General features: G+C 35.4%; 1 protein-coding gene across 1 annotated transcript in view; it reads left to right on the forward strand.

Annotated features, from left to right (window-relative positions):
• Nucleotides 1-17422, forward strand: part of 5-HT2A (5-hydroxytryptamine receptor 2A) — a 222283-nt gene that overhangs the window by 195805 nt on the left and 9056 nt on the right. Inside the window, exons 2-6 of the mRNA XM_085951499.1 lie at nucleotides 5615-5717; nucleotides 7962-8083; nucleotides 10087-10273; nucleotides 10884-10949; nucleotides 12244-12435. Of these exons, the coding sequence (XP_085807625.1) occupies nucleotides 5615-5717; nucleotides 7962-8083; nucleotides 10087-10273; nucleotides 10884-10949; nucleotides 12244-12435 (670 nt within the window). The remainder of the gene's footprint in view (nucleotides 1-5614; nucleotides 5718-7961; nucleotides 8084-10086; nucleotides 10274-10883; nucleotides 10950-12243; nucleotides 12436-17422) is intronic.

Consider the following 17422-nt stretch of genomic DNA (forward strand, 5'->3'; position numbering starts at 1 on the left):
GAGGCGATCTTATCTTTGTCGTCTGCTACCCGGAACAGTTCAGTGGAGCTGCACTCGTACCAATCACGGAGGTTCTTAAGCCACAAAATGCGGCGCCGTCCTCTTCCCATTGATCTTTTCTTGAATGACAAGTTGGAGAATGCTGTATTTTTGTCCTCTCATAATGTGGCCGAGGTACTGTAGTTTAATGGTTTTGATACTACGTAGAACTTCTCGGTCCTTCCCCATTCGATTGAGAACTTCAACATTTGTCACCCGGTAAGTCCAAGGAATTTTGAGGATGCGCCTATACAGCCACATCTCGAAAGCTTCAAGTCTCCGTGACATCTCTTTACTAGTATTTCCATTTATGCGGAAAATTGTAGAGCTACGATTGTGATATTAACACACAATATAGACATCTGCCTTATCTAGCCACTGAAACAAATAAATCGAATTTTATGAAAATTGGACTTGATCCATAATAAAATTATTGTGAACTACCCAAATGTTAATAATTATTATTATCTTCTTCCACTGTATCATTAGCTACTTTAGTTACCTTCCTCTGGGCAAAGAGCCACCAATCGTAATTTTGACTTTAAGACTCCTTTACTTTCGGCTGTATGGATATTATCCGTGGCTCTATCCGACTGATTTTCTCTTAGGGATGCTTACATACAGTAGCTTAAAATTTAGAAGGGATTTTTATTTAGCTACATATTTTTTCAGACTTATACGCGGCCTAAGTGTGAACTCTGCCATTCTTGGTGGAATTGGCTTGTGTGTCTCTGATAATTACCTTAGGAATCGAGCTCATCCGTTGTTTGCTCTCCCACGGTGCAGAACTAACCCGCCATTAGTAATTCCAATTGGGAGGGCAATAACCATGTTTAATGAAATCGCTTCGGATATTGATATATTCCACTTACATGAGAGTGAATTTAGGTGGACGTTGTTTTATAAGTTTTTAAGATATGGTCTATCAAAGTTCACTTTGTGTGCTTCTATCTACTTCTATTTTGTTATTTATTTTATTTCTTTTCTTATTTTATTTCTTATTTTATTACTTATTGTATTATTAACTCACACTTCTCTGTATTTTTATTTAAAAAAAAATATAAACACTTATTTTATGTCATGTCGTGAACGCTTTGAATTTATAATTTGTTATGTTCATTATATGTAAAATAAATCAATTTGATTTGATTTGATTTAATTTGAAGTTGCGGTAAAGTGGATAATATTAGCCATTGCGCGTAAAGACCAAAAAGAATCGACTGAATAAGGGAGCAAACCATACTATGCGTCTTATGTAATTAAGAATTAAGGGTGCCAAAACCCTTAAATGAACATGGGTTGGACAAACAGCTCGTACGCAGGATAGCCGCTGAAATAATTCAATCAATATAACTTTTATTCGAGTACAACTAATTATTATAGGTGACATGTAAATTGTAAATTACATTTCGCCATAACACATTTCACCGTGAGCTGTCTTACCGGATAGAGATGTCCGTATCATCGCTACTTCTACTTTCTTGTTATATTAGTTGTTATTTGTAATTAAGATGTTTTTATAATTTTGTATTTATTATGTATTATGGAGCATTGGCCAATCGCTGTAATGACGTAATACTCTTTTTCTAAATAAATAAATAGCATTGAGATCAAAAAAATGCGCATTGCTCGCAGAGCATTGCAGACAGTATGGTCAAATTTTATTAGATCCATTAAGAACATTAATTTGATATTGATTGGTAACTGATAATAATTTGAAACTGATAATGCTACCATTATTATCAGATATTTGGTTATATACACGACTATTGATACGTCTCATACTTGCTTACCTACTTTTGAATCATTCTAAATTTTTAAATTTTTATTATGATTACTACTAAAATGTGTTTTTCTTTTTTTAACCATTTTCAGTAACTTTTCAATTATATACTTTACAGCTGTACCTAATATTTGATTTAATTTAATTTTTTTATTATGCTTTTTGTGTCCGCCTATTATTGGTAGGTACTATCACATATTATTTTATTAAATATTATAATTTATTATACTTATTCTCTGTGATTGATCTAAACCAGTGATCGCCAAACGGTAGCTCGCGTAAGACATTTTATCATATTATTTATAAATTTGCCTCTCAAATTTTATTATTGGACTACGAAATGAAATAATTCTCGAACTAAGTTTCAATGAAATGCTTAATAAGTTGCCGTTGTAATATGAATTTCTTGGCACATTTGTCACAACAGAAAAGTATCCATAGTTTTGCGAATTGCGCTTAAAATGAAGGCATTGTTTTGTTCTACCTACTTATATGTGAATGAACGTTTTCCACTACGATGATGGTTAAAAGTAAATATAGAAACAGACTCACAGATATACATCTTAATAATTGCATTCGGATGGGAGTGACAAAGTACTTATCGAGAATTAAAAACATTGTGGATGCAAGTGAATGCCATTCTTTTCACTAATTATATTATTTTTACTTTCACTCACACGCATTTCAAGATATTTATCAATAATTATTTTGTTTATAAATAAATAATTAAGGGCGGACATGCTCAGCGTAGGTCAAAATGGAGCTTTTATTGCATTTTCAAAGCACGATCCTGGACATTCCTTAAACGTTGTAGATAATGCACGCAATAAACACGCGCGTTAACATCATTTTACTCCCTACTTCAATTATTATAGTTTGTCAATTTATGGTTACGGCCGTATGTTGTAGCGTAACAACTGGGGAATGCCAAAAGAAATGGGATATTTCAAAAAAACACTACCTTATTCTTAGGTCAATAATTATTATAAAGCAATCATTATTCGTAGGCTGTTTATCACATTTGAATTGTCAAAGACATAACTTATAATTAATATCTTTAGAATTATCTACAAATGTGTTAATCTTGCCCATTTTTTGAATAATAAAATGCCTAATTCTTGTCAAATTTGGGATCACAGAGATTATCAATAAAAAATGTTATCGTAAATATTTCACTATAATAATGTCGACATAAATTATACTAATGGTTTTATAAAAGCGTTTAAAAATTAATAAACGTAAAAAATCTTAACACCACTGCACATGCATGTACTGAAATATGACTATATTCTAAAACATTAGAGCGAGAAATTTAAAAGAATACTATTTTATGTAATAAAAATACTTTATGCAGTCATCAAATGTTTAAAATAAATATAAAGGATAATAAGGCTTCAAAATTATATAAATAGATTATCTACAACGTTTAAGAAATGTCCAGGATCATGCTTTGAAAATGCAATAAAACCTCCATTTTTACCTACGCTGAGCATGTCCCCCCTTAATGTATGCATATTATGTTTTATCGGAAGTCCGATGTCCTAATTAATTTGAAGTAAGTAAGTAGCTCACCAGACAATTTCAATTTCTGAAAGTAGCTTACATCCTTATTGAGCTTGGAAACCACTGATCTAAACAAACAAAAACATATATACGGCAAAGAATTTTAGAATCGGAGAAGAATAATTATGGTGGTTTGGAAGAATTTATGTCAATAACATGCAATTGTGCATTATTATTCTTTCGTTTACATGTCGCTTAGGTACCTTTATCTAACAAGAAAGCTCTTACAATACCATTATATTTTACGAACTTCAAGAATATTCGCGGGCATTTGCCAAAATCCTGTGAAATCACATATGAAACGTCGCTTTGTCAGGTTGACTTTATTATTCCTTTTGCATAAAATATCTAAAATTTGGCAGCAAGCTGTTGGGTGTTTTCATCACTTTCTTTCTAGCTGTCACATTGACTGCCGTTCTGGCAAACAGGTTTTATCTCCATATGCAGTACTTTCTAAGTTGAATGTCAATTTACTTCTACACCGCTTCCAAAAATATTTGGTAATAGTGCAGCAGATGTCCGCATGAGCTTTAATAAGTTTCTTTTTAGACCAAACCCAACCTAACCTAACTTAACCTAACCTAACCTAACCTACCACAACCTAATATAACCTAATAATTATAATCTTAGTGATATTATGATAATTATGCATATAAATGTATGAAAATTTCAAATTTTAAATTAACAATTAATTATTGGATCGAAAAGCATCTGCCCCGACAGAAAACGGTATTTAATTATTACATATAAGTTTACAGATTATAATTTAGATGAGTGAAATCACGAGTATGCGTTCTGATGAATTGCGAAGTTTGACCGGGCGGAACTGAACGATACCCTTACGGTTAAACCTTTGATAACCGAATGACCATATTGCTCTCTTCTACTGAGTGTTTTATAGTGATTCGATACAATAGAAAATGCTGCTATCAACTACTTCAATATTTTGATAATCATGCTTATGGAGTTTATTGTGCAATGCATGATTCTTTCGTAAATTATAAACAATTGATTTTAATTTGAACAATTATGCAGTTTCTTAAATAGTTACTCGTAATTATTTATCCTCACTCATTCGGGATTCCAACTACGAGTATCGTATGTATTTGTAGCAATACATTAACATTACAATATACTTAATTATAAATGAGGACTAGGACACAATATAACAGATTAATAAATATAATTCAGATATGCTATACCCCAATACACTACATTTTGAGGCAGGGTTTTGAATGTGTGAGTGTCCTACGAAAATGAGACACACATTATAGACGCTCAATGCTGTATGTTATAACCTTCAAATACACCAATATTGGACGAGCGTCAGTGCATAAACCGAGAGCAGTAAGTTGCCAGAACAAAGGATAAGCTTAAAATGACGTATTCTTTCTACTATTCGTACGTATATCTACGTTGGTAGTTCGGATTTATTGTTTTTGTTTGTTTTTTCATCAGGCTCATCGGGGGGCTCAAAATCAATCAGTACATCAGGCGTCCACGTCTTTAAACTCGCCAGTAATGCTTCATTTTTAAATTATCAATGAATATATTGTTATGTATCCATAACTCTTCTCTCTATGTCTATGATATATCCCGAATGACAATAAATTGTCTTTTGTTTAATTCATCGTCTCCCTAAGTTACTTCATATTACATATTATTCCACACTCGATATCGCTTACCTTGTTACTTCTCACCCGTTAGATATATTTTCTTTTCCCATTAATAATTCTGTCTTACCTGGGCTAGGAGGATGGTTACATATTATTTCTCCTAGCATACAAAACAAACAAAATGGTAGGCGCTACATTTTTTAAGGCTATACCTCAGCTGAGGCATGGTCTAAAAAGATCGTGACTAGGCGATGCGCGGATTGTGCAAATGACACGAGCCGAACGAAATATATTTTGTCATAAAAATCCAACATGCGTCCATTTAATGTTATGTTTATTGTTATAATACTAATAATAATAGTATATTAATTGACATGTTTTCTTTTTCAAGTACATGCGGAACGTTTTATAGCTTTACGCGATTTAAGAATATATTCCTCCGACGTCATCACAAAACAAATTGACGTGGTCACAGGTCGACAATCGCTCTCCGACTGGCAACGCGGCCGAAATTACGTCCAACATACTGTTGAAAATTATTTGCCGTTTCACTTATGTACGCTCTTAACTAATGTTGCTTGTATTTTATCTGAGATTCATTTCTTTATTTCAGGGTACTGGCCCTTCGGATGGGTGTGGTGCAATGTGTACGTGACTTGTGACGTATTGGCTTGCTCAGCCAGTATCATGCACATGTGTTTCATATCATTAGGCAGGTGAGTGAAAAGTTTATAAAAATATTATTATCTTTGAATAATTTTGCTTCCAGAGACTGAGTTGTTTGAAATTGGCAACATTACACAGGACATTGGCATTCATGGCATGGACATGGACATAGGCATTCTAACAGGAACAAAAATAATATGAACATACTACTTATAATATTTTATATATTTGCAAAACTAATTATTTAACCCGGTGATATCAAATTTCGAATTTCGGAATTTAGTTGACAGAAAAATTGACAGATGCCGGAAACTAATGATAATAAAATTTAATATAATAATAATTACAAGTTAAAAAGAACTTTTTATGCTCAATATGCTCAAACTTATACTTGATATGAAGTAAATAAAAAAACAAACAAACAAATATTGAAAACTGAAAGGTCATTTTAACATTTCATTTTGATTTCCATAGTAACGCACGTATATATTAATAATTTAGTTGCTAGGACCACCCACTTAGCAACCAATAATAGTCTTTTACTTTTTACGGATTTTTCTGAAATAACTTTCCATGCAAAACAGAATTAACTGAAAATGAATTCAATTCTGCTTAAAGATGGCTAAAAGTATTAAAAGAATGCATTGGTTCTTCTGATATATTCTAAAAGTTTCCTAGTCGGGAAGTTAGTTAAAAATCGATTGCAAGATTTGTACTGGACAAACAACCACCGGACAAACAAGAATACGAGCTAATAAAAACGTTGTTATATAATAATAACAATCACTGATCAACGAAATGTTGAGAAAAAGAAGAATATTAGTATATAATTGTGTTTAGATTCATCACCAAGTGCAGTGATTTCAGATCGTGGGTAATTTTTGGAATAGAAAGCGGAAATTGTGAAAGGAAAATGTAATCCTGAAATGACCAAACAGTGGAAAAACCCATTCTTCTTATGATTACGGTAAAAATATGTGCATAATTGTTAAAATTGATAATTTAGCAGTTTTGTGTGTTTATTACACTTTATGTTGACAATAATTATTCACTATTTTTCACTTGTATGAATAGTGCTATGCTTTTTATACTAACAAAAAAATCAGTTTTAGGAGGCCATAGGTACATTTAAAAAATAACTTATATTGAGAGTCCATAATATCATATAAATTTGTTAATAGCAACGGAACGCAGGTGAATTTAATATTCATGTGTAGTACTTAAAATTAAAAGTATGCATAGGGTACAATTAATTTTATATCACACAAGGGGTGCATGTTTTGTTACTACCCCAGGCGCAAAAACACCTTGCCACGTCCAGGGGCCTACAACATAATACATGTTCAAAATATTATATTACAATATTATCATGTAACGGAACCTCTAAAATATTATATTTAAAAAAATGCATCATCCGTGCGAAAAAAATGTCGCTACGTGTTTATTCTTCAATAAAATCCGTTTTGGAAATGAGTCCTAGTTAGCTCCACGACTGAAATCCAAAATTGTAAATTATGAGACAATGATAATATTAATTTATCTCACGCATTAAAAATTTTTTAGAGTTTTCATTGGATTTATGAACATACTTTATTTAAATTTTTGAATATGTGGGTTTTGTCGGCAAGGTAGCAATTTTGGATAACCACGAAATGTTTGTAATCAATATTTTTAGAACTTATCCGAAAAATATGCCAAAAACTTTTACCGCATTTCAAACATTCTAACGAGAACTGAAGTCTTCGTGTTCTGGACTTCTGAATGCAAAAACAAAACTGAGTGTCGTTTATAAATAGTGTTCGAATTTAATAAAAAATAATATTAACTTAGACCGCCCCACGGTGGCCGCGCGGCTTAAGCGTTGGACTAAAGCGCCGTGGGTCACAGGTTCGAATCCTGGGTCTGGCAAGTACACATATTGTTTTCCAATTTGTGGGTGTCAGGGTATGGACCTAATAGGTTGAGCAAGTGGCTGACATCCATTTCTCGTAAAAAACAAAATCTGTCAATACACACCTCTACTCTGTGGAAGCCCATATGATCCTATTAGGATCGGACATGGTCGAAAGAAGAAATAAGAAGACCGCTTCATCTAGCATATTTTTACAGGTGGTTGAAATATTATTAGCTAATCTTTCCCTGCATTTAATCGCGCAGGACCCCAATTAGGAAACGCTGATAAAAAGAATATTATTTTACGAATGAACTCTTAAAGTATAGCCTTTATGAAATTATAAATACAGTGAATTTATTTCTCATAATTCTTTCAACATTTTCATTTGATTGTGTTCCAGATATCTAGGCATCAGAAATCCTTTACGGACGCGTCACAGCGCGACGAAAAGAATGGTCGGGTTCAAAGTGGCGCTGGTTTGGTTACTCAGTATGCTGGTCTCCAGCTCCATCACAGTCCTGGGTAAGTATGAACTGCATTTTGTAGTATAACATCATTAAAAGCAAATCACATAGTTTCTTTCTGAGAGAATATAGTGAAGCTAAAATAATTAGGAAGTATGAAGTTACTTGTCCGTAGAATAACGGCATTAAAATGAAAATACCACATAAGAGCTGATACATTCATTATGTGGGTGTACAGTGTATCCTCAAAAATCCTACTGACTGACTAACTAAAATGTTGATCTCTGAATTAGTCCAACTCAGATAACGAATGGGAAAGCATCAAAACTAGCAAATTGAAGCAGGCTCCTCGCCCACAAAAGCATTCGCCAACCAACATCTTGGGTCACCAATCTATTCTTTCTAATGTAATTAACTCTGGAATTCTTAAAACTGGAAAATCGCGTCTTAATTAGGACAGATACGCACCTTAATTCGTATATATCATCATCAACCGTGGTCAATCCACTGCTGGATGAAGGCCTCCACTCTATTCGGTCATTAGTTCTTCGTTGCCACGTATATTTACCGAAATTTATGAGTTCGTCTACCTGTGGGGATTTAGGGTGCCCCTGTGGACGTCTATTATCCCTTGGGCACCACTTTATAACGGCATTTGTCCACTCAACGAGTGACAAGTCCAACCCATTGCCATCTCATCTGCTTACCGACCTCTATCTCTGCTTCCTTGTCCATTGGTTTATTTTGTGATCTTTCGTGTTATGCCTAACATACACATTTCCATGCCACGTTGCGCTATTCATATTTTTTTTAATTTCTCTCATAATAAGAGTTCATATTTCACACACATACGCGAGTATTAGCAACACACATCGGTTGTACACTTTACGGTTAAGACACAATGGGAGGTCACTTTACAAGATACTATTCAGGCGCCCAAATTCACTCCATGCCACTTTGGCTCTGCGAGCAATCCCGTCATACATCCACCGTCAATTATTGACGTTTCTTGTCAGAGATAGACGTAGTTGCTAACCTGCCCGATTTAAGTGCCATTGGTAAGAATCGGCAAAAAATTTTGGTTCAGCAAAGCAGCTTAAATATAAAATAATATAACTATATAATAAACATACATAACTCTGAAAACACTCATGAGAAAATACATCCAATAGAAAAAATCTTTTTCGAAAAAAGTAAGACACCCGGCAGGAATCGAACCTGCGTCTATTGGGTATCGCGCCCTGTACATTACCACTATGCTACGACCGCCATGCTTAATTAACGCGCGGCTTAAGCTTTGGACTATCACGCCGTGGGTCCCAGGTTCGAATCCTGAGTCTGGCAAGTACACATATTGTTTTTCAATGTGTGTGTGAGTCAAGGTATGGACCGAATACTGCCCTTCTAAGGAAGAAGGCAGTAACTGACTCACATACTTTCGAGATAAATGACATAATGTGGTTTTTTCCAACTTTAGTACTGTGAATTAATAAAAAACGGTGAAAATTTTTATTAATAGCATGTTAAAATAAATAAAGTAATAATAAACAAGCAGTAACAGCAATACATGGGTGCAATTACTGGCTTTTTGCTTAGAAATTTGTATTATTTTAGCAGATGTCCATTTTTTCACTAAGGATTTTAACGGTATTTTAGTGATAATTCTGATTTTAAAGTGAACAGAGAATTTAGCTTTCAAAATTACCTAACGGATGGCACTCAATTTCATAAATTTTGCGAGTTACTGCCTTCTTCCTTGGAAGGGCAGAATAGGTTGAGCAAGTGGCTGACATCCATTTCTCGCAAAAAAAAAAATCTGATAATACAAACCTCTACTCTGTGGAGGCCCATATGATCCTATCAGGATCGGACATGGTCGGAATTTTCTTTTCTCATGAGTGTTTTCAGAATTATGTATATTCAATAATAAGAATGATACATCCTTAAATCTGGTGAATTATTCTTTGAATAAAAGAAATAGTTAATTAATACTATTATAATAAAACAAAGAAACGACCAATTTTTCAGCTTATTGTCGTCTATTTTCTTGGCCATTTCCAGGGATCAGCAACAAAGCAAACATAATGCCGCGAGCGCAGGAGTGTGTGATCAACAACCGGATGTTCTGGGTCCTCGGTTCGCTGGTGACCTTCTACATCCCCATGCTGGCCATGGTAGTCACCTACGCCTTGACCGTTCAACTGCTCAGAAGAAAAGCAAGGAAAGCGGACCCAGACTGCTTCAGAAGGTTTCAATAGCACATATTATTATTATTATTTATAGATATTCAAATTATTAACCTTTCCTATGCCTCAAGATATTACTATGGCAGTATCTGACACACGTTGAATGTAGAGCAAAGCTCTGTGATGTGGACGTGATGTGGATGTGATGTGGATGTGATGTGGATGTGATGTGGATGTGATGTGGATGTGATGTGCATGTGATGTGGACGTAGTGGGAACGTGATGTGGATGTGATGTGAACGTGATGTGAATGTGATGTGGACATGATGTGGATGTGATGTGAATGTGATGTAGACGTGACGTGGATGTTATGTGGACTTGCTTCATGCCTTTACCTTTATCAATCTACTGTGTGATTTCTATTCCCTAATCATGCAAGGGCTTTACAATAGAACTTACCCAGGTTCCCATGGTGAATGGACGTACACCACAGTACTTCATGGGAAGGTGGAGGTACCGAATTATCCTTTGATCAGGACGTCAAAGAGTCCATGATATCGGCCATGCTTAAACCATAATGTTGCATAAAAGTATGTATGGTAGGTTTTAAAATTAAAAACAGAAATGGATCATAATTTAGCTAAGTTTCTTTATTCTTCAATGTGTTTTTAGATTGGGCGGAGGAGCTGGTGGAATATCGCATCATCTTGCGTGGCGAACCAGTGGTGCTCCAGATAGGTAAGATTAACGCAAAGAAGAAAGCATTGGCTGACTTTGACGCCAACGATGAGTAAGGCTAAGGCCACATAATAATGCAGGTGCCTTGCTTGGTGGCTACGTGCTAGGTGACATATCCTAGCAAACGGACGCACACTATAGTATCGCCATGGCCACACTGCACGCTTCGCACCTCGCTACGTGATTATTAGTCACCTAGTGAGTCATCCGGCGAACAAACGTCTTGGTTATTTTTATTGTGTCACCTAGTGATTTTGCAAGATGGCGGATGTTTCTTCAGTATGACAAACGTCAAAGACCGTATATTTTGAGGTTATCAATAATGACGCATGGGATGAATTAACATTATGCACCCAACAAGTTCGAATTTGAGACTTTCGAAATTTTAAACTTAAATTATTCTCTGTGAGAAGTAGCGTTCTGGTTAGTTTTGAGAGTGACATCGTTGTTGACTTGAGCGCTCCCAAATGTCAAATGAATTTGTACCTAAGCACGTAGCGTGTAATGTAGCAGTAGTGTTTTAGTGTTTTAGCGCTAGTGCTGAGCTAGGTGCTATGCTTGTCTACACAAGCACCTACCTATGTGGCCAAAGCCTAAGTGGCTTACGCGTCGGGTTATAATGTCGTTGATCCCAGGTAGGTGTCCTGGGTCTGGCAAAATACACATATTTTTTTTGAATTTGTGCTCGGAGTCAGAGTATGGACCCAATAGGTTGAGCAAATGACAAACATACATTTCTCTTAAAAACAAAAATCTGTTAATACAAAAACTTCCACTCTGTGGAGCCCCATATGATCTTATTAGGATCTGTCATGGTAAAAATAAATGTTAGTGAATGAATCAGAAACACATGACTTTAATTTTAAATATCACAAACCTGGTATGTAGGTACATTGTGCATTTATTACCTTTACTATTAAAGTTGAAACCCCCTTTTTCAAATTGCCTTTACTGATACAATAATTTATTGATGGTGGCTTGGCTTAGATTCTAGAATAGAGGAATTTTTGAACCCCTGATGTGTATTAATTAGCCCACGACTGGTGTAAACTGTTTCGGGACCGTTTTTTAAATATTCTGTCGAATCGATTGTGTCACCTGCGTCAAAGAAAAGCGCTACGGATTGGACCTAAATAATTTTATGAATTGACCGTTTTGGTGAATTTAAAATTGTATAAAAAATTTGTTGAGATTGCATGAGTTTTTGACAAATTTATCAAAAAATAGCTGCTTATTTAAACCGTAGACCGTGAGTATGTTTTTACTTTACTTGTCGTTATGTTTCACTTTCCAGGTGTATGTCAGGAGGCATACGCGGTAGCATGACCCAGCCTGCGATAGGCTGCGGAAACGGCGCCGCAGGAAGTGGAGACGGAAGACGAGACCAGTCCACGCAGACGCCGGACAGCATCGCCAGAGAATCTCGGAGTGCGAGGATTAAATCATTGAGGCTTCCTCTTGTGGCACCTTCAAACATTAATCTGAGGTAGGCATCCATTTAACTGACATCGTTTAACATAAACAGCTTCGAACGCCACTGTTTAAAAACCAATATTGCGCCGAAGAGCAGCGTTAAACCATACAATGCTCTAGACCAGTGGCGTGCGGTCCATAGATGTATAAAATTATGCAAAGCGCCCCCGGAAACAACGTAACTAAAAACAATTTGTGTAATAATTGTATGGTAGGTACATTTTACTTAAAGCCGCGTTGACACGGTCCAAGTACGATCCAAGTAGACTTGGATAGGAATAATTAGTATGAAGTTGTCTCATCCAAGTGACAGCTTCATACTATTTATTCCTATCCAAGTGACAGCTCCATACTATTTATTCCAATCCAAGTTAACTTGGATGAGTAGGACGCGGTCCAAGTAGCGTGGATAGGAATAATTAGTATGAAGATGTCACATACGAGTGCACTTGGATAGGAATAAATAGTATGAAGCTGTCACTTGGATGAGACATCTTCATACTAATTATTCCTATCCAAGTCTACTTGAATAATACTTGGACCGTGTCAACGCGGCTTTACTACCTCCCTAGACTTTTTCTAACATGCGCACGGGTCTTCAATGTCTTGTCGATGACAGATGGACAAAACAAATGAAAATAGCGTTGCTGTCATTTGCATTATGCACTGAAAAAAAGTTAAATTACATTATATAATAATAAGGAACATTTTGCAAAATCTGGAAAAGGTTTATTGGAAGGTTTTAGAAGATATTCTGGCCATTTGGACAACTTAATTCATTTTTAATTGTGAAACAATACTTTTAGATAAAATGTTTCATACAAAGATTACATTGGGACTAAAAACATGTTTTCTATTATTTTACATTAGGCAGGCTCTTAATAATAAACAAGAATTAAGATATATTTTTTTTACATCCTTGAATGGGCTTCCCACCTTGTTATTAATATTACAATATTCCAACATATTATACTTATTTTGATTCATCCAGCTGTCTCTCTCTCTCTCTCTCTCTCAGTTTGCGTTTTTGTTGTCCGATCGCATAAATAGAACACCCACGTTGCATCTCTCTCATGCTCGTTGCACTTACTCAATTAGTCACGTATATGTATTCCGCTTACATGTTTACTCACGTAAAATACACCAGCTTTATCAAAATCGATACTTACGAATCTATATTAGAATTCACACTCGTCCTTCAGCTATGAACATTGTTATTATCAAAGAGATTGGACTCCTCCCCCAGAAGTAGCACAGAAATGTCAGTGTGTACTCGTTTTGTGAGAGAAAGTTCTACTTCTCTGAAATTAGGTACACTTTGCTGCAAATGGGCCATACATGGACATAAAAACGCCCCACTAAGTATTTTTTTTATCAACACAAGCTTACAACCAATCCCGCAATAAAAGCTTTATTAGGATTCAGGGTAAGAAAAAATAATGCAAATGGATGTAAGTACTTTATTTTTAATAACACAAAAAACACAATAATATTACGAAAAATTATACACAAATCAGTTAATAGCAAATGGTTAAATATTGGAATAAGAAATATGGTCTTGTTTTTACATATTGTTCTATATAAAATTACGTAGCATTATTGTTTAGATAAAACGGTTAAATAAAAAACACAAATAATTACAGTTAATTACAAACAAAAAAAAAATATTATATTACGAGGGTGGGTCAATAAGTCCTTAGAAAAGCCGACAGGTGGCGCGAATTGTACTGTAAGCGGTTTGTTTTCATGCAGCGGCACTACCGATTTAGTATGCTGCGAAGTTTCAATTAGATCGGTCGGGTTGTTGTGTGTTTCTCGTACATTTAAAAAAAAAATTGCTTGTGGAAAATGGAAAAATGGAAAATGGAGAAAATTGAGTTTAGAGCTGTTATTAAACATTTTAATATAAAAGGGTTAACAGCAAACGAAATAAAAAATGAGTTGGATTTAGTTCACGGCATATCTGCTCCTTCACTTGCAACTATGTATAACTGGTTAAATGAATTTAAACGTGGTCGTACATCAACAAAGGATGAACCACGCTCAGGACGTCCTGTAGAGGTGACTACACCAGAAATGATCAATAAAATCCACGATATGGTGTTAAGTGACCGAAGATTAAAGTTGAGTGAGATAATTGAGGTTACAGGGATCTCAAAAGGTAGCGTCATTTCTATTTTACATGACAAATTGGGCATGAAAAATATTTCTGCAAGATGGGTGCCGCGTTTGCTCACAGTCGACAATAAACGCAATAGGGTGGTGGCCTCTAAAGCCCTGTTGTCGCTCATGCAACGCAATCCGGATGAATTTTTTCGTCGCTTTGTGACTGTAGATGAAACATGGATACACCACTATACTCCCGAGACGAAAGAACAGTCAAAGCAGTGGATTGCGAAAGGCGAACCATGTCCAAAGAAGGCGAAAACCGTAAAATCAGCTGGTAAGGTTATGGCTACTGTATTTTGGGATGCACGTGAAATTATTTTCGTTGACTATTTGGAAAAAGGAAAAACAATACCAGGGGATTATTATGCATCTTTATTGGACCAGCTAAAAAACAAAATTGAAGAAAAACGGCCTCATTTAAACAGGAAAAAAATCCTCTTTCATCAGGACAATGCCCATGTTCACACATGTTTACGATCAATGGCTAAAATTGAAGACTTGAAGTTCGAATTGGTCGACCACCCACCGTATTCGCCAGATTTAGCCCCCAGTGACTTTTTCCTTTTCCCAAACTTAAAAAAATGGCTAAGTGGACAACGTTTTTTTTCAAATGAAGAAGTCATCGATCGGACAAATGCTTATTTTGAGGACCTTCCGAAAACTTATTTTTCTGACGGTTTAAAAAAAATTGAGAAACGTCTAACCAAGTGTATTGAGCTCCAAGGAGATTATGTTGAGAAATAAAAAAAAAATACAAAAATAAAAAGTGTTTTAATGCTTTTTTCTAAGTACCCTCACCCTAAGTCACCCTCGTACCTACCTATTTACACATGTTTATTTTGAAAATATTTTATGAAATAAAAATATAACATGGGTTCGTTTTTGACATACTGTGTATAAAATTACTTGTTTATACAAACCTATTAGAGACAAAATACAGGTAGGTATGTTGAAAATTTGATTATATAGTTAATTACAATATTTTATCTATTTAACTCACTTTTTTAACTCTCGTTTAACTTTAACACTCATTTAACGTCACTTTCCGAGAAATGCTTCCCACACAGTAATGAATATTTAGATGGCACCCAGCTCTCCCGCCCGACTGCATCAATCCACAATTTCCGAAGAACTTCATTTTTCGGAAATCTGAAATAATTTAATTCATACCTATAACATTATAAAATTGCTACATATACTCCATTACATACTTCATATAAATACAATTTTTTGTTTGGTATTCTTAAAAATATATTCAACTCTGAAATGAAATATAAAATCTATGTAAATAATGAATGTCATTAACTAGCACTAACAGTTTTTACTTTGAAAAAGACATCGTATATTTTGGGTTCAAAATAATATTATGCATACGGCCCTGGATTTTTCGCAATAAACCATTTGACGCTTAATATAAAAGTTTTGAATTGTTATTGTAAATGATCTTTTAGGAAAAACTATCAATGTATAAATAATTAATAGTATGCATATTGTTCCGAAATGCTGTTACTCATTTGTATTCTTCCATTAATAAACATTTTTTTACCGAATAATAACGTATAATACGTATAAATCGAGAGAATAACAATATCATATCCGCCATGTTGTTTTACCACACGAACTTGAAGAAGCTCCAGAATACCAACATTACCAACTGTCTTTCTCCGATTCGTATTTTTTAGTACATAAATGATAGCGTGTTCCCTCTCCAGTCTTTCAATCTCTTTGGTTATTATATATTTTTTTTGCATATTGATACACCCCTGTTACAGGCGGGCTTCTCCCGGTGTAAAATAATCATTTAGTAGCTATAAGTCGAAACGTAACCCTGACCTCTAGAAACGGCTTCATAAAACATCTAATCTGATTCCTTGCTCAACCACGTAAGTATTTTTTATTTATAAGTAAGGGCCTTCGTCCGGTGTGTGAAAATCACATATTGGGCGGAGGTGTAATTAAGATAAATTTAATTTAATTTAAAAAGTATAAATGATGATGGATGAAAGCGATAATTTTAAGACTAAATATAAGTATTTAAATATAATAAATTTTGCCGCGCATTGTGCGTGAAATCCTCGCGCGCCGGCGCCAGGGTCAGGCTCGTGATTCGCCGAATCAAAGATCACGCGATAAAATTTGGCCAATCACGAGAGTCCTTTTTGCTGGACGGCGTCGGTACGCGAAATTTAAAAACAAAAAAAAAGGAAGTAAGCGTCCCCTTTCCGACATGTACGGACCTGCGTAACTAATTGTAAAAACCTAAACATGTAAATAAAGTGTAAAATATAAGCTAATACCAAGTTACACGAGACAGACGTGGTTTTATTTAATTCCACCCTCAAATATATCGTACTTTTTTTGTGAATCCGGGGTTCGATGGACACCTGAGCTAGCCGCTGGAACCCCGGGGATCTCAATGGCGCCCAACGTGGGGCTCGGAAAACGCATGGTTTTCCCGACATCACACCCTGCTCAGCTCTATAAATCTAATTAAAGTGTTCTACATCTAGACCATAGAACAACTGGTAACTATCGAGTTCCAGGCGCCTGAAGTACCTAGGACCATGTACCAGGGAAACCAAGGACATGGCCATGAGCTCCCTAGAACTCCTGGAAATGTGAGGCCAGGCGGGTGGCACAACAATGCCACCTGCACGAAATGGTACGGAGTATCCGACCGGAAGTAAAATGGAAGAAGAAGAGAGACATGGAGGAGGCGCCGCGAGCTGGTGGTCATCTTGGAGCAAGAAGAAGACACTGGATCCTGTGGATGCCCCCCTACCATGGATCTTCGAAGGAGCGGGTGCAAAAGACGTGAATTTAGTGGAAAT

Source organism: Rhyacophila brunnea, unplaced genomic scaffold (assembly GCF_057557595.1).
Source record: "Rhyacophila brunnea isolate RB1 unplaced genomic scaffold, BYU_Rbru_1.0 scaffold_24, whole genome shotgun sequence".
NCBI classification, from domain to species: domain Eukaryota; kingdom Metazoa; phylum Arthropoda; class Insecta; order Trichoptera; family Rhyacophilidae; genus Rhyacophila; species Rhyacophila brunnea.